Here is a 27,934-nt window from a genome sequence, read left to right as displayed (position 1 = left end):
TCCTGAGTCTGTAATACCAACATGTTTCAAGCAGACCACCATTGTCCCTGTGCCCAAGAACACTAAGGTAACCTGCATAAATGACTACCGACCCGTAGCACTCACATCTGTAGCCATGAAGTGTTTTGAAAGGCTTGTCATGGCTCACATCAACACCATTATCCTAGAAACCCTAGACCCACTCCAATTTGTAAACCGCCCAACAGATCCACTAACGATGCAATCTCTATTGCGCTCCACACTGCCCTTTCCCACCTGGACAAAAGGAACACCTATGTGAGAATGCTATTCATTGACTACAGCTCAGCGTTCAACACCATAGTGCCCTCAAAGCTCATCACTAAGCAAAGGACCCTGTGACCTAAACACCTCCCTCTGCAACTGGATCTTGGACTTCCTGACGGGCCGCCCCCCAGGTGGAAAGGGTAGGATAACAACACATCCGCCGCGCTGATCCTCAACACGGGGGGCCCTCGGGTTGAGTTCCCTCCTGTACTCCCTGTTCACTCATGACTGCATGGCCAGGCACGAGTCCAACACCAAGTTTGCTGTTGACACAACAGTAATAGGCCCGATCACCAACAACGATGAGACAGCCTATAGGAAGGAGGTCAGAGACCTGGCCGTGTGATGCCAGGACAACATCTCCCTCAACGTGATCAAGACAGAGGAGATGATTGTGGACTACTGGAAAAGGAGGACAGAGCACGCCCCCATTCTCATCGACGGGGCTGTAATGGAGCAGCTTCAAGTTCCTTGGTGTCCACATCACCAACAAACTATCATGGTCCAAACACACCAAGACAGTCGTGAAGAGGGCACAACAAAACCTATTCCCCCTCAGGAGACTGAAAACATTTGGCATGGGTCCTCAAAAGGTTCTACTGCTGCACCATCGAGAGCATCCTGACTGGTTGCATCACTGCCTGGTACAGCAACTGCTCGGCCTTGAGGAGGGTAGTGCGTACGGCCCAGTACATTACTGGGGCCAAGCTTTCTGCCATCCAGGACCTCTATACCAGGCGGTGTCAGAGGAAGGCCCTAAAAATGGCCAAAGACTCCAGCCACCCTAGTCATAGACTGTTCTCTCTGGTACTGGAGCGTCCTGTCTAGGCCCAAGAGGATTCTAAACAGCTTTTACCCCCAAGCCATAAGACTCCTGAACAGCTGAATCAAAGGGCTACCCAGTCCCCTCTTTTACGCTGCTGCTAATCTCTGTTTATTATCTATACATAGTCACTTTAACTGTACCTACATGTACATATTACCTCGACTAACCAGTGCCTCCGCACATTGACTCTGTACCGGTACCCCCTGTATATAGCCTCGGTATTGTTAAATTGTTTTATTTTAAATGTTTTACTTATTTTTCTTAACTTCTTAAAAGCCCTTAACCAAAACTGCTTTAAGTAAGCGTTTCACTGTAAGGTCACCTGTTGTATTCGCTGTGTGTGACATACATTTGATTCGATTTGATCACCGTCAGAAAAGGTGAGGAATTTGTTCTGCAATTCTAATGGAAATTAAATAAACAATAGAAAATGGATGCCTTTCGAATTATTTTAGAATGGAAAGATCAAGTGATTGCATCTTGTGTCACGAACTGGCTCGAAGTCTGTAACAGAAAGGGAGACAATGTGGAGATAAGGAATAACAAAAAGGTATTTATTAACTGAGGTAACATAAATACAATTAACAATGGTGTGTGTGTGTAGTCAGTCATCAGTAGTGTGAGTGGTTGCGTGCATAAATGTGATAATGAGGGGTGTTGAAAGGTGCTAAAGCAAACAAATAAAACGGCCACAAAAATGCCACAACCAAAGTCTAACAGTGTGTCTGAATGGGGAAGAGGTGTATTTATTCTTGGACACACCCAGGCCCAGGTGTGTCCCATGTCGCCCCCGACATCCTAATAAGGAAAACGAGCAAAGAGAAAGAATATGGCAGACCGAGTGGGAGCGTCGGCACACTTATTACTGTATATTTAGCTGCCTGTTTTTTGCTGTTATGAACAAGAGTGTCATATATTCCCCATTTTCACAAGGCTACTAGGCTACTTTTAGAGGTGAAAGAAACGTACACCTATTTAGGCGAGGTGCTGGCTAGCGGAGTGTAACACCTAAAAAAATCCAAATAAAGGAGAGCCACACACACTAGGAGCTCAGATGTAAAAATATTTATGTCCAAGGTTTTGCCAGACAAGCTGTCATCAGGGTATAACGACAAACACTACGGGATGACCCATTTATATAGTGTCAAACGACACACACACACACACACACACACACACAGGTGTCTGTAATCATGTCCGGGGGTAGCCTGATATCATTGGTTCATTCTCATATATTAAAATTGCATACCAAAAACATAAATGGATAGCGTACGATCATAGATAAAATTTGGCTACATAAGCCTACAAAAACAATAATCACAAGAATGGCTTCAGTTGAAAGTCTACGTTGAGACCGAATTGAGCAAGGGTCTTTAAATTAAAGATCCAGGCAGCCTCTCGTTTTAACAATAAATTGTCGAGGTCACCCCCTCCTAGGGAGGGTGACATGTTCGATGCCAATATAACGTAGAGACGAAATCGAGTGGTTTTCTTCCAAAAAGTGGGCCCCATTTTCACAAGGCTACTAGGCTACTTTTGCCTTGCAATACAATAGTTCAACCACTAGAAACAGCATACGCATTGTCTAAAGTTTGCTGGAGGATATGTACTTAATCTCATCAAGTTTTATAAATGACAACTTTTGCTTGAACTGGCACATGCATATTTTGGGAGTAGCAACATTTTATAAATGAGGCCTTTTGACTGGAGTTGGTGCTTGAGCTCTGGACTCGAGCTGGAGCTCTGGCCTGGGCCTGGATTTCTGGACTTGGGCTGGACCTCTGGGCTGGGGTTGGTGCTCTGGGATGCTGGAGTCCCTGCAGTGGGAGTATCTATGTCTGAGTTGAGTCCGATACTGAGCCATAGGGACACATGCTCCACGGAGTGTAGGGGAAAATCGAAGGACAGGAAGTGTGCTAATATTAACCTGCTATCACTGTGGGGCTGCGTCTTCTACATTGTATGTTGGGATTGGAGTCCTTTCCTGTATCAGATGCAGCTGCAATAAGGCACCACTGGGGGTTGTGTTTTATATTTTTTTATTTCACCTTTATTTAGGAGGTGTGGTGTATATAACCAATATACCACGGCTAGCGGGCTGTATCCAGGCACTCTGCTTTGCGTCGTGCTAAGAACAGCCCTTAGCTGTGGTATATTGTCCATATACCACACCTCCTCGGGCCTTATTGCTTAATTGTATTAGTGGTATGTGCAGGATACACATGGTATACTGTACACTGTCCAACGAAGTGCTTACTTACAGGTTCCTTCTCGACAATGCAACAACAATAAGAAATCATAAAAGAGAAGAATACTAACATAGTAAATGGCTCAGTAGAATAGAAATAACGGTTTAGCATAAGTATAGTACAGAAAGGCACAATTTTTTATAGTCCAATATTTACACATGTATCAGAGAAAGGGGGGATTAAATTGTGCAGTATTAGAAATAAGTCTCTGGTAGTAGAAATTGTGGTGTGTGTGTGCGCCCATGAATGAGTACAATTTTATTTAGCAGGTGTCTAAGTCTGTCTTGAGATCAGCCTTATCAAGTCTGAAATGTGAGTTTCTGTGTTTTACCCCCTTGGCTCGTTGTGTGATAATGTCATGGAATAAGCTCTATCCTATGTGTACTTACTACTGTCTATTTGACCTTTTCTCTCTGATGGAATGTGTAGATTGGACTAACATTAGCCTAAACCATCAGGCTGGGGGTAGACCGATTTATCCCACCCTCAACAGAACTGCTTTCCCTTGCAAATCATAGAAAAACATTGCGGACACGAGACGCCACATTTGATGCACATCATTATTGCAGTTAACTGCCTCATTCCCCGGTGTCCAAAGTTGGTAAAGAAGCATGGTTGGCTGCCACTGTGTGTGGCTGGAGATTAACTAAATGCAGTTTAGATCATGCGACTGATGGGAATGCGAGGAGTTAGTCTAGTGGCCTACATCTCCCATTTAAAGACACTGGCCCTGTCTGAATACCTATACTTGTGTCTTTAACAGTAGGCAGTTTGAGAATGTGAAAAAAATAAAATGTTTAATAGTATGCAACATTTCCAAAATCAAGTATGGTTTAAATGCCAGGATGTTATACTAATTTTGGCTCTTCATCTAGTAGAATTCGATGCACGGTTTTTCACACTTGTGCATTGGTAGAGGTGGGCTGCAAGTGATAGGCCCTGGTTCTGTTCAAATAGCCAACAACAAAACTAGGCTACTTGCATGGGAAGATGCCCAAAGCTCCTGCAATGGTGTTCAAATGAAGGTTAAGTCGTTTTTGTTCTCCTTAAGTTCACGAGCATCGGGCAACATTTTTACCCAAAGTGGATTTTTGTTTTCTCACTGAAAGTGTTTTTGTTCTCTTGGCCTTTTTTGTCAGAGCTTTTAAATGAAATACTTAACCATATTCTGGATGCGTCGGCCACAGGGACTCAGGATGTGGCTGCGTTATTAATGTCACGCTAATCGGTCCTTTTTGATTGAAATTATTGAATGTATGGATCAAGCCTTAGCAGTGATTCTGATCTCATTCCCAAATGATCAGAGCTTTACTTAATTATGTTGCAGTTCTGAATTTGCTATGCACCCAACTGTCCACCTTTTTTTTCAAAACTTTGGACACCTACTCATTTAAGGATTTTTCTTTATTTTGACTATTGTAGAATTATAGTGAAGACAAACTATGAAATAACACATGGAATCATGTAGTAAACCAAAAAGTGTTATACAAATCAAAATATTTGAGATTCTTCAAAGTAGCCACCATGGATGACAGCTTTACACACTCTTGGCATTCTCTCAACCAGCTTCACCTGGAATATTTTTCCAGCAGTCTTGAAGGAGTTCCCACGTATGCTGAGCACTTCGGCTGCTTTTCATTCACTCTGCATTCCAATTAATCCCAAACCATCTCAATTGGGTTGAGGTCGGGTGCTTGTGGAGGCCAGGTCATCTGATGCAACACTACATCACTCTCCTTGGTCAAATAGCCCTTACATGGCTTGGAGGTGTGTTTTGGGTTTTCGTCCTGTTGAAAAACAAAGCGCAAACCATGCTGGTTAAGTGTGCCTTGAATTCCTGTGCCTTGAATTCTAAATAAATCACCATCATACCACCACCTCCATGTTTCACGGTGGGAACCACACATGCAGAGATAACCCGTTCAGCTACTCTGCGTCTCACAAAGACACAGCGGTTGGAACCAAAAATCTACAATTTGGACTCATCGGCCCTAAGGACAGATTTCCACCGGTCTAATGTACTTTGCTCATGTTTATTGGCCCAAGCAAGTCTCTCCTTCTTATTGGTGTCCTTTAGTAGTGGTTTCTAGCAATTCACCCATGAAGGCGTGATTCACACCATCTCCTCTGAACAGTTGACATTCAGATGTGTCTGTTACTTGAACTCTGTGACGCATTTATTTGGACTGCAAGCTGAAGTGCAGTTATTCTAATGAACTTATCCTCTGCAGCAGAGGTAACTCTGGGTCTTCCTTTCCTGTGGCGGTCCTCATGAGAGCCAGTTTCATCATAGAGCTTGATTGTTTTTGCGACTGCACTTGAAACTTTCAAAGTCATTGAAATTTTCCATATTGACTGACCTTCATGTCTTAAAGTAATGATGGACTGTCGTTTCTCTTTGCTTATTTGAGCTCTTCTTGCCATAATATGGACTTATTTTACCAAATAGGGCTATCTCCTGTATACTACCCCTACCTTGTCACAACACAACTGATTGGCTCAAAGGCATTAGGAAGGAAAGAAATTCCACAAATGAACTTTTAACAATGCACACCTGTTAATTGAAATGCATTCCAGGTGACTACCTCTTGAAGGTGGTTGAGAGAATGCCGAGAGTGTGCAAAGCTGTCGTCAAGGAAAGGGTGGCTACTTTGAAGAATCTCAAATGTAAAATATATTTTGTTTAACACTTTGTTTTTGGTTACTACATAATTCCATGTGTTATTTCATAGTTTTCTACAGTGTATAAAATAGTATGAATCAAGAAAAACCCTTGAATGAGTAGGTGTGTCCAAACGTTTTTGACTGGTACTGTATGTTACAGCACTTTCTTTTCTCAAATACATATGAAATGGAACCAAATTATATGTTTGCCTTCAGGCCCTTTTTAAATAGGAGAGATGGGCTATATGGTCTACTAAGGCATAGGTCGAACGTGATAGTATTCCTATAACCAGCTTGAGTTGGCCCATAACTCCATTCTTGTTCTTTTCAGTTTAGAGAAATGTATCTAATTGGAAATGAGCTTTTATCAGGCTGGTTAATGCGACGCATGTCTGTTGAAATAATGCAATGCATATATGTTGAATCCTACTCAGCCAATCATGAGCCACTACTGCGTTGCGACCGTGGGATACCGTATCCTTTTTACTAAACAGTACATGCTAAATAGTATGCAGTTTAGGTATGTGGCACACTAGTATGGTTATTCAATCACAGCTACTATCTAAACCAGTGAGTCTCATTGATTCTCAAGAGTCCTAGAATTAGCTTTTTACCATCTTTCCCTTCAGCCACCACACATACCTTACTGCGAAGTCCTTAAGAGGTCAACTGGGCCCTGTAAATGAGAGCCACCCAGAAGGGTTGTTGTAGGGCGAAAGGTAGCCTAGAGGTTAAGTGCAATGGGCCAGTAACTGAAAGGTCGCTGGTTCGAATCACTGCGCCCTTGAGCAAGGCACTTAGGTCGCTGTAGGTCGCTCTGGATACAAGTGTCTGCTAAATGACACAAATATAAATGTCTAATGTAAGGGATGCCATTATGGCTGGGCTGTTGGACTAACAGTGGAACACAGTAGCCCAGCAGCTGACAGTGATTGATCCCTGTATTGTTGTGCTCACACAGGCTGCAGGTCATTGTAGAGGAGACAACGTTGGTCTCACAGTTGCTGCCGCAGGGATGGATGGCGACTATGGGAGGAATTCATAGACCACAAAGGAGTTTACTATGCAAACAAGGGGAATTGAGGTTGTGTTAGGGCTAGGTGGCTCAGTACACAAATACAAGTGGGTTTTAATGACATGGGGTAAAGCTACTAGGTCTTGATGAACTAAATTGTTGATGATTTTGAGTTTAACTGGCATTGACCAACAAATGAGATCTTCCTAAATGTCCAAGTAAAAATGTTCCAGCATCTCATAACATGATTCTCATTTAATTTCAAAAACACTTTAATTAAAGCGATTTTGTTCCACACCACTGAGTCTGAGGCACTGCACACTTAGTCTCCCCATGCTGTGGAGTTAGTCTGAACTCTAGAGGAAACTGATTCAAACAGGCTTTTCTCTTGCCATTGAGACCATTACTGCTTGTGACCCTCTTTGTTGCTGCCGAGTTAACAGTGTGAGCTGCATGCACTACTGGGAACTTCCTGTTGCTATAGCAACTCAGCTAAATCCCAGATGGTGCACAAAGTTTGGTTTAGACGTGTTCCTCAGGAAAACCAATTTAGCCCAGGTTTGCTTTATTCAAATGTAAGTTATTGAATCACGCTGCAGGGTCTGTTTTGTTATCCTACCTGACGGTGCTAGGACTAGGAGTTTTCAAAGAGCAGGAATACCCTGTCTCAAATGTAATCACGTCCTACATCACTGACAAGCCACGGTTATTTTGACTCATGGAGTGAATGATAATATACACAGAACAAAATATAAACGCAACATGAAACAGGGGCCCAACTCTTTACATGAGCTGAAATAAAAGATTGCAGAAGTGTTCCAGACATACAAGAAGTGTATTTCTCTTAAATGTGCACAAATTTGTTTACATCCTAGTTAGTGAGCCTTTCTCCTTTGCGAATATAATCTATTCACCTGACAGGTGTGGCATATCAAGAAGCTGATTAAACAGCATGATCATTACACAGGTGCACATTTTGTCACACAACACAATGCCACACAACACAATGCCACAGATGTCTCAAGTTTTGAGGGAGCGTGCAATTGTCATGCTGACTGCAGGAATGTCCACCAGAGCTGTTGCCAAATAATTTGATGGTAATTTCTCCACCATAAGCCACCTCCAACATTTTTTTAGGAAATACTGGGCCAATGGCAGACCGTGTATGGCAGTTTGCTGATGTCAACGTTGTGAACAAGTGCCCCATAGTGTTGGTGGGGGTATGGGCAGGCATAAGCTATGGACAACGAACACAATTGCATTTTATCAATGCTAATTTCAATGCACAAAGATACCAGGATGAGATCCTGAGGCCCATTGCAGTGCCATTCATCCGCCGCCGTTACCTTATGATAATGCATGGCCCACTGTCGCAAGGTCTTTTCATCCTTTGGGGCATCTGGATATTCCTCTTAGTTTAATTCCTGGAAGCTGAAAATGTCCCAGTTCTTCCATGGCCTGCACACTCACCAGACATGTCACCAGTTGAGCATGTTTGGGATGCTCTGGATCGACGTGTACGACAGCGTGCCAGTTCCCTCCAATATCCAGCAACTTCGTAAAGCCATTGAAGAGGAATGGGACAGCTCTATGCGACGGAGATGTGTCTTGCTGCGTGAGGCAAATGGTGATCACACCAGATACTGACTGGTTTTCTGATCCACGCCCCTACAATCTGTGACCGACCGATGTCGGTATTTCCCAGTCATGTGAAGTCCATAGATTAGAATTGCTTTCAATTGACAGATTTTCTGTAACTCAGTAGAAGAATCTTTGAAATGTTGCGTTTTTTATATTTTTGTTCAGTTTAAAAGCATGTGTGTTATGCCTTGCGTCTGTTTGATGGAAATAAGATAGGCTTGTGCTCTGGGCACTGCTGTACATAGTGGTTAAAAAATGTAAGCTTCATTCCAACACTTGTGGCTTTTCGCTCTCCCCCGTATCCATCTAACAGCAGAACTCATTGTCATTTGACTTCAATAAAGGGCTTTAGAGGAAAGAGAAAATTGACATTTTGTGCCATGAGACCCGGGCAATTAGCTCCTTTTGTCTGTGGTCTTTTCATCCTTTGGGGCGTCTGGACATTCCTCTTAGTTTAATCCTGCTGTGACCCTCCCACTGATGAGTCTGTGCCCATAGACCCTGTTATCCATCCTGCCTCCTCTCCCATTAAGCACGACAAGCAGTTTCAATCTCGCTCTCTTGGGGCACGCATCCCTTCATAGTGCACACTTTGGGGACACCAACTCTACTTCAGAGTGCGCCTCCCTAAAAATGCCTCTGCATCATTTGGGGGATGAGCATGAGCATGAGTAATACGGCCGTCCCAAAAATATTTTACCAGAGAGCGGAATTTTGTCTTGGAAGACAATGTTAATTTGCTTTCACTCTGGTATTCCATATCTACATGTGCATTTGCGGGGCACAACAATAAAGAAACCAAGCATCACGCTTCTCCCTAAATTCCCTTTTCCCTCCGTCTCACTCAGTCAATTGCGTCCCGACCACCAGCTCTACACACACGTGCTGAGTACGCTGACACACGTGCCGAGTAGCGCTCCCGTTAGGCCTACAGAAATAAACGCCTATTAAAAACGGATCTAACTGATAGGATACACAAGCTACATTCTTCGCAAATTCAAAATGGTCTGGTTGACTGAAGTAGGGACATATGTGTTCCAACAACGAGCGCTGCAGTTTTGGAATAATTGTGTCCCGTCTATTTAACAATGGCGTTCAATATGTATTTACTCAAGACATTTCAGCTTTTCATTTTTAAATCATTTGTGACTAAAAACATAAATCTACTTTGACATTATGGAGTATTGTGTGTTGGCCAGTGACACATCTCAATTTTAATTCATTTAAAATTCATGCTGTAGCACAACAAAAAGTCAAGGGGTGTGAATACTCTCTGAAGCCACTGTATATATGGTGCAATTAGGATTTGTTATCTGTAATGGTTATGATAAATTAGGCATTATTGCGCACTGTTGGCATATAGATAAATGTGCAGGCCTTGTGTTCTAAAAATTGTTTCTCAAATGCCAATCCCTAGCATCATTTTCTGCTGTATCCTACTACGGTGCACTACTGTTGGCAACATGGCTGCTAAGACCCTCTATCGTGTGTACTGTTTTGCCAATGCAGTTCACCCGTCTGTTTCACTGTACATCGACATGACTTGAGCCCTCCCATCTGTCACCCAATGTGTGAAATTAGCACTAATACTGGGATAAAGATTTGGCCAAAATGTAATTTAGGTGCTCGCCTGCTAACACCATTAGAATAAGGAGTTATAACACCATGTTGATGCTTGTGAGAATAGGTGCTGAGAATAGTACATCTTGTCTACAGTCTGGAATGGTGTGTGAAACTTTCCTTTGAGGACAGGCTCCTCAGAGCTCTTTAAACTCCTGTCCTTTAGGTTAGATGGGAGCCAACCCGCAATAGCTCTGTGTGTGTGTGTGTGTGTGTGTGTGGTTAGCTAGCTGCTGCAGCACCAAGCTGGTGTCCTCCAAGGAGAGAGGAGAGGACTGGCATGCCTGTGCCAGTGAAAGGCGGCAGGGCCAGGGAAAAGGAAAAGGATGGAGTGAGCGAAGGAGTTGATTAGCCTTGGTCCCTGAACACAAGTGTCCATTAACAATCCATCTCTTGGCACATACACAGCCGGGGTGGGGTCTGCCTCCTTCGCTCACCCTCTCCCTCCTCCCTCCCCCATTCTCTCTCAGCAGAGTTTGGCTTCCTCTCTCGCCCTCATTCTTCTCTCGGTCTATGCCTGTCCCCCTGAGTTTGGTGCGGTAATGACAGCAGTGTATAGAGCAGGAGGAGGTTGATCAGCTGGAATACAGCACAGGACGGTGAAAGGAAAGGACCGAGTCTTGAGTCGGTCGTCAGCGGGGGGAGAGATCACGGTAAGGTGCTGCTCTGTACTCACACCCAGCGCCACACCACAGCGGTGCACTGGGTTACTGTACTGAGGCTGACACGGCTGGCTAATAGTCAATGCAGTTCATCTGCCGATCACTTTGATAGAATGTGAGGTCAGCTGTTTTGAGTTTAGCTGGACGCAAAGAGTGTTCAGAGTTCAGCTGTTCCTGGAGCTCATGGGTCATACGATTGAGTAGATCTGGTAATGAACAAGCATTTCGCTACACCCGCAATAACATCTGCTATACATGTGTATGTGACCAATAAATGTGATAATATTTTTAAAAATACTGGCAAATTGACTTTGCCTAGTCATTGTCCAGCTGTCATTTAATTAACCAGTGATTTGATTGGAATAATCAGTGAGGGGCGTTGTCCTGGTTGTTGTTGCAGTGTTTTGCCGAGCACATTGTCTGACCCGGTGTGTTATGAGACGTGACTTCATAATGCATGTGTGCGCAGCCGGTGACCGTGTGTAATGTCACAAAGCCAGAAGATACAAGGGCTTGATAAAGAGTTGCGACACTGTACTACAACAAATCCGCTAACCTGTGTCTAAAGATGAAACGGAATGGCAGCTCCTCTCTAATGGATTCTCCTGCCACTGTCTGGGGGATGTTTTTATTGGGGGGGGGGATAGAGTCCTGGGATGAGGGGGAAATGAAAGCCTGCCTGTCGCAAATCCTTTTGAAGCTGCAGCATACCCGGTATGGTATGCCTCGGTGGGGAGCAGAACCTAAGCAAAACAATCCCCAGACCAGCGCCACAGTACAGGAGCGCTCTTAGCGACGTGCTTTTTTTTTCTCTGTCTCTCTGGTTTCCCCATTTAAGAAGAGACTCTATCAAGTACAATTACTTCTCTAAAGCTCTGTTGCACCAAAAAAAAACTGTTTTTAAAGAGGTTGATCAAGAAATAAGCTGATAACTGAAAACAATTTCAATGGATCTAGACTTGGTGTTTGCTACTAGGAGACTCTTCTGCGCATGCAGGAGGAAACCAGTTTGAGAGGTACCAGATGGTTTAGCCAAGTTGCATAAGGCATGTCATAAACATTTAATTCATATAGAAAGGACATATGGGGGGGAAGCGCTTACAGCAAGCTAGATGGGAGGGGGGCACATTTTCGGTCCACGCATGATCTGCATTTCCATTTTGAGTACAAGGCTAGATGGAGATTTCCCAGACCCAGAGTGGGTATGTGAGAGCATGCAAGTCCTATTGTTGTTTAGCAGTGTGGGAATGAGAGCGAGGGGAGAGAGAGGTGGGGGGGAAAGAGGCCTTGAATCTCCTGTCTGGGGAGTTGTTGCCCTGGGCGAGATGGAAGGAGAGGCTGAAACATAACTAGAGACCTGCTTGCTGCAGGAGGAAAAAGCGGACACTGCAGCCAGTTGGGAATGAGCAGAGAAATGATCTTTATCACAGACTGCCAGTGTTGCTTCATGTCAGTTCTTGGGACTACCTGAGAACATTGAAAAAACATTGGGGAAAAAATGATATTTTGCGTATTGTGTGTCTCTTAGAAATGTCTTAATGGTTTTGATTCCAGACTTTGTCACTGCAGTCAGTGTACTTTAATCGTCCAAACGTGTCTAATTAGTGTAATGAAACAATAGGCTGTGTTGCGGTGTAGGGAGGTGAAGTGTTTGATTTGACTGGGGATAAGCTAAATCCCTTATCACTCAACACGCTCCACATAGCCTACACTTGGGCTGGAGGTGTACAGCAAACAACTCACGCCGACATGCTTAAAGTACCCCAGACTGTCACACCCACAGTTCTCCTAGCATAACTGATTGTTATATAGCCGTAGATCGAGACGTGTGTTTTTACGAGCGTTAACACTTAGGCTAACCACCACCCACCTCCAGAACCAGTGTGTGTGTGTGTGTGTGTTGAGGCTCTGATTTCCAGTCTGTTCTGTCTGCTGGATTATGTCTGTGACATTAGCCTCTTAAAGAAAATACCATCTGACGGCATGAGGTGACGAGAGAGCACGTCAGTCATATGTCTCTATGGAGAGGCCATTTTGTTTTTTTGCTGACAAGGACCCAGATTGGTTTTGACAGGCTGTGTTGTTTCACTTACTCCCATGATGTGCAAGCGTTTGCAGATTTGGGATTTAGCCTGCAGTCTGCTGGGGTGGCCAGATCCTGGTTCCACTGAATGGCTGAGCAAGTCACTCCCCTGTGGCAAATTGGTAGAAATATGCTCTGAGTTTTGAACCTGTAGGCTGTGGTATTCAACATGGTATTCTATTTCAGGTAATCTCTGTTGTGATTTCATTTACCAGCCTGACCCTGCACTACATTCAGGTTAGGATTATCAGGGAATTGATGTTGTGTTAAAAATAAAATTTTCTTTTGATTAGATTAGGCCTAGATGTAGACGATTTCTTTGCAATGGATTTGTGTGATTTATTGGCCTAATTTGAACCATTTGATGTGTAGCTTAGACCTACACATCTTGTCTTTTATTTGTGTTTTTGTGTGTCCTGAATGTAGCCCCGCACATCAGTGAGGAAGTGGTGTCTGTTACAATGCCATTTGTGGAGTTAGGTTGATTATTTTCTTAAATTGAATCAAGTCTGACGGTAAACCATCTGTTCCTTGTTATCAGGGTCTGAATGCTCACTGTTGTCGATGCGTGTCGGCGACACAGTTTTCTTATCAGCCTCAATGTAATTGTATTCGTTGCAATTGTATTCGTCTTCTTGTCCTTAACCTGATTAAACCTAATCTGAATTGAAGAAGGCCAAAATGTGTTCTCCTACCTAGCCTGTTCATTCTGTTACATTTTGCTACTAAAGTGTCGCTCATCCCTGTTAGTTCTGGATAGAATAATCTTTTTCTTGGTTACATTTTCAACTCATCCCTGAGTCTTCTCAGCTGCTGCCTCCCTTAATTCCCCTGTCAACTTGTCACATGACCCCTTGTAAAATGTGTGGAACCAAAAAAAGACCATAAAATGGCTCCTCTCCTTCGTAACTCGTTGGCTAGTCATGCGTGAGGGACCATTTTTCTATTTATAAATCGGCCCTGCATGTAACCCAGAATATTGTTCCGTGTGTGTGTGTGTGCGTGCGCTCTCATAATGATTGCTACAAGAATAGTTTTAACTGAAGTGAACCATGGAATGCCAGGTACATGATCAATTCTGACTTTATTCTGCAGAGGTTTACAATGCAATCACATTTGTTATCAGGAGAAAGGAAATAAACCGATTTAGTCAGGGTAGATCATTTGATTTAAGTGAATTAGTCTCAACAGAGAGTCATTGCTCCACCCTGCAGTGCCTTGTCCATTTAATTTCAGAGGCTATGTCCTCCTCTCTGGAACATGACGTTTCCAACCCAATTACTGTCGAAACGCCATTACCCAGAGACTCAGTCAGCTGTAATATCATTGCGTTGATTTATTTTGAGCCGTGCCAATTTCTGTGATACTGAGAGAGGCGTGGCGAACCTTAACCTCTTGCCCTTGAGTCCTGTTGTCATGGTGAATGAGTAAATGCGTTGTGCAGAGCTGTTCCCTTGTCACTGATATTTGGGTTGAAGCCCTGCCTGGGGCCACCGCTCTTCTCTGTTGGGAGATGCAGTTAGCCCCTTAGCAGCCCAGCCATTGATGGCCAATGGCCTTTTGTACCATCACCCCACATGACATCTTAGTTCGCTCCAATTACATAATGTCAAAGAAATCCGTCACGATGAAACACGGCTGACAAAAAATGCTGCTGATATTATGGCGTCCTCACCGTCTTTCGAATTGCGTTGTTGTGTTACATGAGAAGAAAAAAAGAACACAACGTAGACAATAAATGTATTTACAATTTGACCAACCTAAAACAAGCAACATGACAACACACAGGCATAAAATGTGGCTTAATTTACTTGAAACTAAAGTTCACTGAAGTGAGACTTTGTTGTTGTGTTTCTTGGCTATTTACATAGTTTTGTTCACAAACTAGGTTGTTTCTCAATGTTACATTTCATCTATTAGGGAAGACAATCCGGCTACTACTCAGACTCTCAATCTCACAGGAATAAACATGACTTAAGTCGCGTTACACCGCTAACTTCCCACCCTTAAAGGGGCAGATGAAAATTTGTCTCCTCTGTGATATTTTGGTTAGTGGACCAAAAGGTTAGTTTTAGGCCCTGGCTCATTTATTATTAGCTAGTGATTTGGGAATACATATGATACGATGTTAGCTTTTCCTGGTTTAACTCTATCCCTCTTTCTCTCTGTGTGCAGTGTGACTGGGGACCATGACGACAGAGGTGGGATCTGAGACGGAGGTGAGGAAAGAGCCGGAGAAGGCAGAGGAGCAGCCTGCAGCACCTGAATCAGAACCAGCAGCCACCAACCAGACAGACGAGGCCAAGGCCGCAGAGCAGTCCGCCAACGACCACCCCGCTCCAGCCACCGACTCAGCCCAGGCCCCCGCAGAGGCCAAGGAGAAGCAGGAGGAGGCCCAGCCCGCCGACAACGCCACACCACTGGAGGGCGAGGACACCCCAGCCTCACCACCAGCCTCAGAGAAGAAAGGGATCTCCAGGTTCCTCCCTCCATGGCTTAAGAAGCAGAAGTCTCAGAGCCAGGTGGGACCCAAAGAGAGCCAGGCTGCACCCAAGGAAGAGGCAGGCGTTGCCTCCGTGAAGGAGGAGGACGGTGAGAAGGGGGAGCAGGCCGAGGCAGAGCAGACGTCATCGCCCACAGCAGCCCAACCACAGGTGGAAGAAGAGAAAATTAACGGAGAGCCGAAACCAGAACAGAAAGAGGAAGTGAAATCGGAGGAAAAAGAGGAGGAGAATCATTCCACTGGCAGTGCAGACACTCAGGTATGCTAGCCTATATTGGCCATATTAACACCACACACCTCTTACTGTTTCTCCATTATCTTTGCTTGTGTTTTTCAAATCAACGATTCTCAGATTTAGATTTGATTTCCTCTCTGGCAGATGAGAACCCAGATTACTCTATTTACTATAGCTCTGCTTATCAAGATGGTCCTCTCTGCTGGCTGTCTGACAGTAGCGTGTCATCGTTGACCTTGCAGTCACACGACCTGATTCAACCACAGCAAGCCAAGCAGGGGCCCTGAGGAATCGGTGCCACTTAGCTCACTTCACTAGATCTCTCTGTCAAGGTTCCTCCTTCAACCCTGTTAGGAGTTATGACTTAGAAACGAGCTCTGTTGATACAGTATTAGTCAGTCAGTCACAAAGAAGGTACATATCACTTAGTATAGAGATGTTGAATGTTCCCCTCATTTGTCCTTTCTGATTTTATTACGTTGGAATCGCTGTAAGCTATTATGCTGCAGAAGAAACATCTCCTCGTTGTGCTTGTCGATATTCCAGCCAAACCCCCAGCCCTTTTCCATGTTTTAAGACTTTGATCCGCCCAATGACATCATCTACACTGATCAAGCCAAAGGAAAACATAATGAGTGCTGGTTAAAATCTGTGTGTACTGCGATAGAAGTTACACTATGGTTCTCCGTACAGATCTGTGCTAACAGAATTGATGGCACTAAGCAGAACTAGGCTACTCTTTGACAAACCACTGTTGACAAAATGGCCTTTGTGGATGTGAAGGGTTTTTCTTGTTCGCTCTGAGAATCTCCTCTTGGTGATTTGTGTCTAGCCTGCTAAGGAGGAGAAAGCAGCAGAGGAATCTCAGGAGAAGAGCGCAGCAGAGGAATCTCAGGAGAAGAGCGCAGCAGAAGAGGAGACCAAGGAGGCAGAGGAAGGAGGAGAGGAGAAGAAAGACGAGGAAGAGAGCCCGAAACCTGAGGGTGGACACTCTTTTATCAAGTCACCACTGAAACTGACCAAGAAGGTGAAGATGGTGATGTGTCACGTGACCATGCTTGATGGAAGCCAGTTCCCCTGTGAGGTGGAGGTGAGTCTCTTCAATATTTATAGTTGTTCTAAGCAAAGTAACACACACGATCAAAGTCCAGGTCCCGGACAAACCCCAAAATAGAAATGTTTCTGGACACTTCAGATCATATGGTTTAACCTGTTGATGCTCTGGGGGCGCTATTTCATTTTTGGATGAAAAACGTTCCCGTTTTAAACAAGATATTTTGTCACAAAAAGATGCTCGACTATGCATATAATTGATAGCATTCGAAAGAAAACACTCTGACGTGTCCAGAACTACCAATATATTTTCTGTGCGTGCCCTAGAACGTGAGCTTCAGGCAAAACCAAGATGAGATGGCATCCAGGAAATGAGCAGGATTTTTGAGGCTCTGTTTTCCATTGTCTCCTTATATGGCTGTGAATGCGAGAGGAATGAGCCTGCCCTTTCTGTCGTTTTCCCAAGGTGTCTGCAGCATTGTGACGTATTTGTAGGCAGATCATTGGAAGATTGACCATAAGAGACCACATTTACCAGGTGTCCGCCCGGTGTCCTGCGCCGAAATTGGTGCGCAAAAGTCACCTGCCAGTATTTTTCCATGGGATACAGAGAGGAAAGCAAGCTTCCACGAACTGCATATCAATGAAGAGATATGTGAAAAAACACCTTGAGGATTGATTCCAAACAACGTTTGCCATGTTTCGGTCGATATTATGTAGTTAATCCGGAAAAAGTTTTACGTTGTAGGTGACTGAATTTTCGGTTCGTTTCGGTAGCCAGACGCAATGTAGAAAACGGAACGATTTCTCCTACACACAGACGCTTTCAGGAAAAACTGCGCATTTGGTATGTAACTGAGAGTCTCCTCATTGAAAACATCAGAAGCTCTTCAAAGGTAAATGATTTTATTTATTTGGTTATCTGGTTTTTGTGAAAATGTTGCGTGCTAAATGCTACTCAAAATGCTATGCTAGCTTTGCATACTCTTACACAAATTAGTCAATTTCTATGGTTCAAAAGCATATTTTGTAAATCTGAGATGACAGTGTTGTTAAGAAAAGGCTAAGCTTGAGAGCAGACGCATTATTTTCATTTTATTTGCGATTTTCAGAAATCGTTAACGTTATTATTATTATTATTATTATTATGCTAATGAGCCTGAGGCTTTAGTCACAAACCCGGATCCGGGATGGGGAGTTTCAAGAAGTTAATATTGGTGATAGAAGTCAGACTCAAGCCTCAAGCTCATTAGCATAATGCAACGTTAACTATTCATGAAAATCGCAAATTAAATGAAATAAATATATTGGCTCAACACTGTCATCTCAGATTTTCAAAATATGCTTTTCAACCATAGCTACACAAGCATTTGTGTAAGAGTATTGATAGCTAGCATAGCATTAAGCCTAGCATTCAGCAGGCAACACGTTCACAATAACAAGAAAAGCATTCAAATAAAATCATTTACCTTTGAAGAACTTCGGATGTTTTCAATGAGGAGACTCAGTTAGATAGCAAATGTTCAGTTTTTCCAAAAAGATTATTTGTGTAGGAGAAATTGAAATTCATTCATTACAACGCCAAACCTTTTTCCAAATTAACTCCATAATATCGACAGAAACATGGCAAACGTTGTTTAGAATCAATCCTCAAGGTGTTTTTCACATATCTATTCGATGATAAATCATTCATGGCAGTTGCTTTCTCCTCTACCCTTTTCCAAATTAACTCCATAATATCGACAGAAACATGGCAAACGTTGTTTAGAATCAATCCTCAAGGTGTTTTTCACATATCTATTCGATGATAAATCATTCGTGGCAGTTGCCTTTCTCCTCTGAACCAAATGGAAAAGTGCACGCAGCTGGAGTTTGCGCAATAATTTCGACGGAGGACACCAAGTGGACACCTGGTAAATGTAGTCTCTTATGGTCAATCTTCCAACGATATGCCTACAAATACGTCACAATGCTGCAGACACCTTGGGGAAACGACAGAAAGTGTAGGCTCGTTCCTGGCGCATTCACAGCCATATAAGGAGACATTGGAACACAGCGCATTCAAAATCTGGAGCATTTCCTGTATGAAATTTCATCTTGGTTTCGCCTGTAGCATTAGTTCTGTGGCACTCACAGACAATATCTTTGCAGTTTTGGAAACGTCAGTGTTTTCTTTCCAAAGCTGTCAATTATATGCATAGTCGAGCAGCTTTTCGTGACAAAATATCTTGTTTAAAACGAGAACGTTTTTTTATCCAAAAATTAAAAGAGTGCCCCCTATATCGAAGAAGTTAACCCTTTGACGCGTACGAACACGCGCAAACCGGTGTGGTTAGAACATTTCATTAAACGTCGAGTTACGATTGACGCAGCGGTCATTGTTTGAGCTGGCCACACTGTTATTTTTTCACAAAACATTTTGCACAAACGTTGTGTCCTCGACGTGTGCAGTTTATTTATGGATGCAATTTTCAGACATTCACAGAAGTAGCAACAGCGTAACACAATTGTTATCCAAATCAGAAATTGTAGGCTACATCGGTCCTAGCGCTAACTGTGTTAGTAGTGAGCTAACAGAAACCATAATACGTATTAACTAAAAGCATTTACTATTTACAATTAATCACATCACGGGTGAGCTTACCAATCATCAAAATAATTTTGTAAAACACTTTCTAAAAGTCGAAAGTAAATGCGCCTAGTGGGTAGTTTGTGTGCACCGCCATGTTTGTTTTTTCTGCTTCAACCAAAGTTAAGAAGAGGTGACAAGATGAGTTGGGTCTGTTTTCAGTATGCATGTTGAAGGTTGAAGGGGTTGTGTCGTCTACCGTAATTCACTTCCCATCATTGACTTCTGGAAGTTTACTCAAAAGACGAGTGAACCGTCCCTTCACCTTGTTACCACATATCTTCACCTTGTTATTACATCTTGCTAAAATATCTTTGGTCTGACAGGTGTTTTGCGTGACACCCAGAATGCGTTGAATGATGTCAACAAACATGGCTCCACACATAGTGGGTTAATATGGCTTAGCATTAGCTCATTATAATCAGTAAAACCTTCAAAAAAGCATTTTACATGTGTCCATTAATCTATGCAAAAATAAGAATACATTATTTGTCGCAAGTACTTGAAAAATGTGAATAAACAGTAAATACATGACTACCACACAAACCATTATGCGCCATACATACATATGGTGTATTACAGTACAAACAACATAACACTATATACAGAAACTATTACCATAGCGTAATAAGGCACTTACTTTGATAGGAACGCACACATGTCCAAAGTTATTATTAGTAAAGAAAACAATAATGAAAGCAATGGGGCGCCAGCCAGAAAATGTGACAGTGGGAAAAAGTTTGTGCAGGTTCTGTTCTGACTGGAGATGCACAAATGTCTGCATACTTGACCCGAGGAAACACTGGAGAAGTGCTTGGGTTCGCATCAAAGAGCAAAGTTTGTCCGTCTCATCGTAATGCCTCAAACTTCAATTGTCCACCACAATGAAATGGTGTACTTCTATGTGGATTATTGAGGAGGCGGAACACACTTCAATTCAAACTGTCAAATAAAACTTGTTTGAAAATCATTTGAAATTGACAAGTTGAAACACAGTATATAGATAATTAGCAGGCATTATGCCTTGGTTTGAGGGTAGTGCGGGTTAACTGTCCTGTTACGTAACAATCACATTTTGTGCAGTCTCATATCACGCACATAAAATAAAAAACTCACACTGGGGAGAGTTGGAGATGTAGAGTTAAAGGTGATGGATAATATTTGCGCAACTATATACACTGAGTGTACAAAACATTAAGAACACCTTCTTAATATTGAGTTGCACCCCCCCCCCCCTTTTTGCCCTCAACAGCCTTAATTCCTCAGGAAACTGTTGAGCTTGAAAAACCGGTGCGTCTGGCACCTACTATCATATCCCTTTCAAAGGAACTTACATATTTTGTCTTACCAAATCTCTTAATTGTCTCGAGGCTTAAAAATGTTTGTTTTTTTTAGTGACATCAATAAGGTATCATAGCTTTCACCTATTTTTACCTGGTCAGTCTGTCATGGAAAGAGCAGGTGTTCTTAATGTTTCGTACACTCAGTGTATGTATTGTGAATAGAGCTGGCACAATTTCATTGTGAAAGACGTAACTTCGTCGTAGATTTTTTTGTTATACAGAAATAACAAAACATGCCGAAAAGCTGCTATGTTGTTCAATGTAGCCAAGTCAAAAATCCCGACCTACGGTTCACAAATGCCCCCACGTAGGGAAATGGAGCCTGCAAGAAGAGCCTTGTGGCTGTAGGCTATTCGGTGTGGGAAATGTGGGGACGCGGTGTCCAAGTAGGCACGTAGCTGTGTGTGTGGAAAACATTTCATCACAGGTAAGACATTTAACTTGTTTAGTACAGTCTGTTTGTAACTCCACTCACTACTTGTAGCTGTATAGTCATTTTGTTTGTGTTAGTCTTGGCTAGCTTAACGTAGGGCTAGCGGGACACCTGTCGACAACTTCTGGTGAAATTGGAGGGCGCGCAATTCAAATAAATAATCATAACAATTATGGATATTAAACATTTAGGTACAGACAAGTGTCTTATATCGGTTAAAAGCTTAAATTTGTGTTAATCTAACTGCACTGTCTGATTTACAATAGGCTTTACAATGAAAGCATGCGATTGTTTGCGGACAGTGCCCCACAACATATTTTTCCACCAGCACAGGCTTCATAAAATCACAAATGGCAATGAAATATTCACTTACTTTTTGAAAATCTTCCTCTGATTTGCAATCCAACGGGTCCCAGCTACAACATGTAGTTATGTTAGATAAAATCCTTCTTTATATCCTAAAAAGTCAGTTTAGTTGACGCCATCGATTTCAGTAATCCACTCGTTCAACACGCAGAGAAAGGAATCCAAAAAGCTACCGCTAAACTTTGTTAAAACAAGTCAAAATACGTTTCTATTCAATCCTCAGGTACCCTGTAATTAAACTATGAAAAAAATATTTCATACGGAAAGAAATATGTTCAATAGGAAAACCATATTAGCAGGTGCGCGTCCTCTTTATCGCGTGCGCACAGACTGATTTCCAACTCTTGAGTCCCAGTATTAAAACTCATAATTCTTCCTCGTTTGGGAAGAAACAAGCCTGAAACCTTGAACAAAGATTTTTGACATCTAGTGGAAGCCATAGGAATTGCAATCTGGGAGCTGGATGTGGATACGCCCCTATACTTTCTCCTTTGTAAGAGCATGGGCTCTCAATTTTTTAAATAATTCTGGTTGTTTTTTCTTTGGATTTTCTTTTATCATATCTATTGTGTTATAGTCTCATACATTATTTTTTTTTACATTTTTACATACTTCAAAGTGTTTTCTATCCAATGGTACCAATTCTATGCATAGCCTGGATCTGGGCCTGAGTAAAACGCAGTTTACTTTGGGCACGTCAGTCAGGCGGAATAAAGGACCTTAGCCCTAACAAGTTTTAATGTTCTGGTCTGTAGCGAGCTAGCACTCACTCAAGTGGTTGCTAACATCGCCAAGAAAAGGGGCACGATGGAAGCCCTACAATATGATGTTTTTCTAAACAGTGAGAACGATAGGGAGCAGGTAATGTTGAGAAGTCATTTTTAGACATGTTGTACTTTTCTTAAATGTACTTTTGTAATTGACTAAAACAAGCAGACGACAAGAAAATTGCGTTTGAAAGAGGTAAGGTTTTTGCTGTGTGCCAAAGGGGTAAACCACGGGTTGTCTTTTTATCTTTTTCATAGGGAAAACAATTGCCTGCCTTTAACGCCGTGTTTTGACAGATGCATTTTTTTCCGCTTTATAGAAGATTCAGTGCAAGGATTATTGTTGTTGTAGATAAGCATTCAGAACCATTGTCATGTAGTTTTGCGTTGTCCCAGAGGAAAACAACAGTGCAGTGTACTGGAGCTGTACACAGCACAGCAGCCTCTCCTTATTCGATGAACCTCATCACCATAATTTAGTTTTGCGCAGGAAGAGGATAGCATTACATGTAATCCTGTTGAATAGATTGAGGTTTTCGTATCAGACATTTCATTGTTATTTCCTCCCTTGCTACCGGTGGAGTCTGAGGCTATTTATAGTAGTGCTGAGATTTGCCAGGGACCTCACGATACGATATCACAATACTTAGATGCTAATACGACTGGCCTGGTTAAATAAAAACAATTATTGCGTTTCAATAGTGTAATTTTTATTGCGATTCGATGTTCCAAACGTATAGTTTCTGCGCTGTGCTGCGGCTGCTGATGATCTCAGCAGGACATCAACCTATAAACACAAGTGTAGTAGAGGTGACTAACTAGGACACACAGCAGGGAGAGTACTGGAGAGGACCGAGAGGAGAGGTTGGGCACCTAAAGAAGGGAACATCAGGGAGACCAAGTTAACCATTTAGCTGACTGCTGCTCTCAGGGGCCATGACAACACATGTGAAGTTGATAGTACTGTGTTTGGTAGGACCTACTTCTCAGCTGAAGTAAAGAATTTATTGTGGATTTTGGCCTATCTGTAGGTGCAATAAATTATGATGATTTTGATTGTTGGTTTTGAGTCAGGTAATCATAGCATAGTTGATTAGTAGATTCTGCTGTGCCCTTTTATAGTGGGATAGAGAGGCTGAGAACATCAAGGCAGCCAGTTTTGGCTCAACAAATGGCTCTCCCCATCACTGCATGGTTTAGCCTAGCTGTTACTATTGGACAGATTTTTGGCCGAGGTCCACTGTAAACCCCATAACACTGCAGCCTGCATTGATGATACTTTTGGTGATGTGGTGTATGTGGACACCTCTTCAAATGAGTGGATTTGGCTTTTGCTGACAGGTGTATAAAATTGAGCACACAGCCATGCAATCTTCATAAACAAACACTGGCAGTAGAATGGCTCAGTGACTTTCAATGTGACACTGTCATAGGATGTCAGTTCGTCAAATTCCTGCCCTGCTAGAGCTGGCACGGTAAACTGTAAGTCTGTTATTGTGAAGTGGAAGCGTCTAGGAGCAACAACGACACAGCCGCGAAGTGGTAGGCCACACAAGCTCACCGGATGGGAACGCCGAGTGCTGTAGTGCGTAAAAATCGTCTGTCGGTTGCAGCATTCACTACCGAGTTCCAAACTTCCTCCGGAAGAAATGTCAGCACAAGAACGGTTTGTCGGGAGATTAATGAAATGGGTTTCCATGGCCGAGCAGCCGCACACAAGCCTCTTCATCACCATGCGCAATGCCAAGTGTCGGCTGGAGTGTTGTAAAGCTCGCCGCCATTGGACTCTGGAGCAGTGGAAACGCTTTCTCAAGTGTGAATCACGCTTCACCATCTGGAAGTCCGACAGACAAATCTGGGTTTGGAGGATGCCAGGGGAACGCTACATGCCCCAATGCATAGTGCCAATTGTAAAGTTTGGTGGAGGTGGATTAATAGTCTGGGGTTGTTTTTCATGGTTCGGGCTAGACCCCTTGGTTTTAGTGCAGGGAAATCTTAACGCTACTGCATGCAATGACATTCTAGATGATTTTGTGCTTCCAACTTTGTGGCAACAGTTTGGGGAAGGCCCTTTCCTGTTTCAGCATGACAATGCCGCCGTGCACAAAGCGAGGTCCATACAGAAATGGTTTGTCGAGATCGGTTTGGAAGAACTTGACTGGCCTGCACAGCCCTGACCTCAATCCCGTCGAACACCTTTGGGATGAATTGGAACGCAGACTGCGAGCCAGACCTAATCGCCCGACCTCACAAATGCTCTTGTGGCTGAATGGAAGCAAGTCCCCTCAGCAATGTTCTAACATCCAGTGGAAAGCCTTCCCGGAAGAGTGGAGGCTGTTAAAGCAGCAAAGGGGGACCAACTCCATATTAACGCCCATGATTTTGGAATGCGATGTTCGACAAGCAGGTGTCCACATACTTCTGGTCATTTAGTGTCATGTATTATTGTTTCTCCAGCATAGCAGGTGAATTAGTGTTTCACTACATTGGACCATAGGTCAAGTTCCCTAGTGTCTCATTTCCACGTTGTTACTCCCCCTCATTCCCTTTTGCCCTGAAGTTTATTTTCATTTGCCTACTAATGAGCCGTGGGATGATGAGAAATCAATAGCCTACATCATGTGTTTTTGAAGGCACCAGTCCCTGCAGTGAATTCTAAGAGAATTGCTGCTGGTGTCTTATATATATAAAAAGACACCAGCAGCAATTCTCTTAGAATTCAATAGAATTCAACCTCCCAGCTCCACCCATGACATCGAATTCCACCCACAGCGAAACCAGATGATAGCCCACATCATTCAAACCCATGGGAGAACCCAAACAGACTTTAAAATAAATAAAAAAATATAAATAAATAAAAAAATATAAATATATATATACCATGGGAGAACCCAAACAGACTTAAATAAATAAATATATTTTAAATAAATAAATATATTTATTTATTTATTTATTTTAACGTCTGTTTGGGTTCTCCCATGGTATATATATATTTATATTTTTTTATTTATTTATATATTTTTATTTTTTTATATTTATTTATTTTATTTATTTATTTTAAAGTCTGTTTGGGTTCTCCCATGGGTTTGAATGATGTGGGCTATCATCTGGTTTCGCTGTGGGTGGAATTCGATGTCATGGGTGGAGCTGGGAGGTTATGGGACTGAACTTGGGCCTTTGTTTGGTGGAGGGCCCACGGGTGGAGGGCTGCCCTCTCTTTCTCTCTGGCCCTCAGGTGTTGGGTGGAGGGCTGCCCTCTCTTTCTCTCTGGCCCTCAGGTGCATGTAAAGCCCCTTTTTATATTTGGGAGTTTTGTGGTTTATACACTAAAGGGATAAGCGCTGGTGTTGAGGGGACCTTAACCGCTGACCTGGAAGGGATGGGTGGATGACACCCCCCTGCCCAAGCCCCAGTCCCTCCCAACTTCTACCCCCCCCTGGCCGGGCTGGGGTAAAAGCAGGCTGCACGGCGGGTGCTCGTCTGGTGTTCTCGTCTAGTTCTCTGGTCCTGAGCCCCTCACAGATTAAGCCTGTAGCATCTGCTGTCCCCCACAGAGGCGTGGCAAACCAACCCTGCCTGCAAACTCATAACCTAGTCATCATATCTTCCAGTTAGTCAGTCAGCTATCTCCAATAAGATCCACTCAGTAGGATAGAGGGACCTTCTCTTCATAATTACAAGTCAAGTGTTAAAGCTAGTTGGTCGCGTTTGCTTAAGTCTATCTATTATGTTATTGATTCTGTCTCATTGGTTATTCATGTGTAGGCTAGTCATTTTCCCATCCTGGAGGCTAAGGGGTTTCACTGTGTGTGATTGAGAGTGTTTGTGGATTCCAGTGCAGCTGAACATGCGTTTTGAGATGGCTTGTGAATGGGCCCCAACACTAATTGCTGTTTGAACAGGGCCAGCTTTGTTCAGTTTCAGAATAGCTGAGGCATCAGTAAATGCCATTGTTGGGAAGTATTCAGCCAGAAGACAGTGGCATATTTATAACGAGGTGCAATGCCTAAAGTCTATCTGGGAGCGTTTGGAAAATGGAGAACAACAAAGTGTTCCAGAGATTAACCTTAATTTTGGGGGGAGAAGCAAAGCAAGCGCCCACACTAACCCTCAGTGGAAAACAATGACATGTTTCATGGAAGCACACTAGGGCCACTTCAGACATTCTCAACTGGTCTCCCTTTGAAAGTAATTTCTATTCTTCTCTCAAACATGTTGTTTAGGTCCTTATTTTATGCGACTTGAATTGAGAGCTAATGGAAATGGCAAAATCTGACTGCACGACCGTAGTTCTCTCTCTACGTACTCCAAGGTGTTCTCTGAGACAGACTGAATGGTGCTGGAGCGCTCTATCCTCTGTCGCTCTCTCTGGGGCCGTGTAGCAGCTGTTGGGCTAGGTTCCTTGTTCCTCGTCAATCATTTGCTTATTGGTGAAATCAGCAATCGGACAATATCTTTAAGTAAATCAATCATTAATTTATTATTGTAATTGCAGACAGTAGTTGGCAACGGGAACATAGCGCGCATGTTTACGAGTAAGTTCTGCAAAATAGGAAAGGGTCCAAGTTGCTTGAATATGCTTGCAGTCAACCCCTAGTGATGTCGCCTACGTCTTCTAACACCTTCTACTCATGAGACCAAGCCTATGCATATACAGTTATACAAACTTGCAGGAGAGATAATAGTTCATGTTTTCTAAGGGCTCAGCAGTAATTTTCCACTCCACAAGTTGCTTTATGTATGTCTGACCTGTCTCTTATCTCTTTCACTCCCCTGCAGGGTTCTGTGTCGACAAATCTCTTTTAGCCTTGAGGCGCTGTCTCACAGACACACTGTTTTGACTGCAATAACTCACACATCTCACAGACCGTTTCTTATAAGAAGCAGAGACTAGAAAAGAACTGTGGAACAATATCAAACCTTATAATGCATAATCATATGGCTAATCTGTAGTCCAGGACCCTATAGATGTATGAGGGAGGGGTCTCATAGCCCTTCCTATTCTATTAATACAACATAAGCATAATCAATTATTGTAATACATAAATAATTTGGTGCAGCCCCTATCGTGACCCCCCCCCGTCACAGCCAGGCTTGACCAGACCAGGCCCCAGCCCATTAGGACCATTAGTGGGGCGTGGAGGTGTCTCTGGGAGACTACAGCCTGTGCGGTGTGCCTCCCCCCCCTCTCTCTCCTCCTTATCCTCCTCCTGGGGTCTGGGCTGCTGCCTGCATAGTAAATCCACTGGTGGACTGGGCTGCTGGTGGATCTGTCTGTGATCCAGAGTGGGATTGTCATGTGTGTTTTCAAGGCAGGGGATTTGGGCCAATGGGGGGGGGGGGCTTGTTGATGGTGTTTAGACTGTAGATATAGTTTCTGATGTAGCTAATCAATCAAACCCCTGACTCTGCCTGTATTGATCCTTTCTCTAGAATGCACCACTTTTGAGATGGATGGGTCAGTGTACCGGAAAATAATATTGATACATATCTAAAGAAATCTATATCTCATTCTCTACTCAGAAGTACCAGCCGGAGAAGTAGAGTCCGAGAAACACAG

The 27,934-nt window shown here is 43.1% G+C and overlaps 1 protein-coding gene across 19 annotated transcripts in view; it reads left to right on the top strand.

Annotated features, from left to right (window-relative positions):
• Window positions 1–27,934, top strand: part of epb41l2 (erythrocyte membrane protein band 4.1 like 2) — a 103,069-nt gene that overhangs the window by 38,747 nt on the left and 36,388 nt on the right. For 3 of the 19 annotated variants that reach the window (XM_064990898.1, XM_064990908.1, XM_064990894.1), the window contains exons 1-3: window positions 10,761–10,953; window positions 15,221–15,807; window positions 16,616–16,873. In XM_064990898.1, coding sequence (XP_064846970.1) covers window positions 15,235–15,807; window positions 16,616–16,873 — 831 coding nt within the window. In that variant the 5' untranslated portion in view covers window positions 10,761–10,953; window positions 15,221–15,234. Of the gene's footprint in view, window positions 1–10,740; window positions 10,954–15,220; window positions 15,808–16,615; window positions 16,874–27,934 lie in introns of those variants that run through there. The other 16 variants (XM_064990913.1, XM_064990905.1, XM_064990904.1 and 13 more) reach the window with 9 other exon arrangements.

The sequence above is a fragment of the Oncorhynchus masou genome, chromosome 16, assembly GCF_036934945.1.
Source record: "Oncorhynchus masou masou isolate Uvic2021 chromosome 16, UVic_Omas_1.1, whole genome shotgun sequence".
NCBI classification, from domain to species: domain Eukaryota; kingdom Metazoa; phylum Chordata; class Actinopteri; order Salmoniformes; family Salmonidae; genus Oncorhynchus; species Oncorhynchus masou.
The sequence above is the reverse complement of the archived record's forward strand: the minus strand, read 5'-3'. Positions and strand labels throughout refer to the sequence as shown.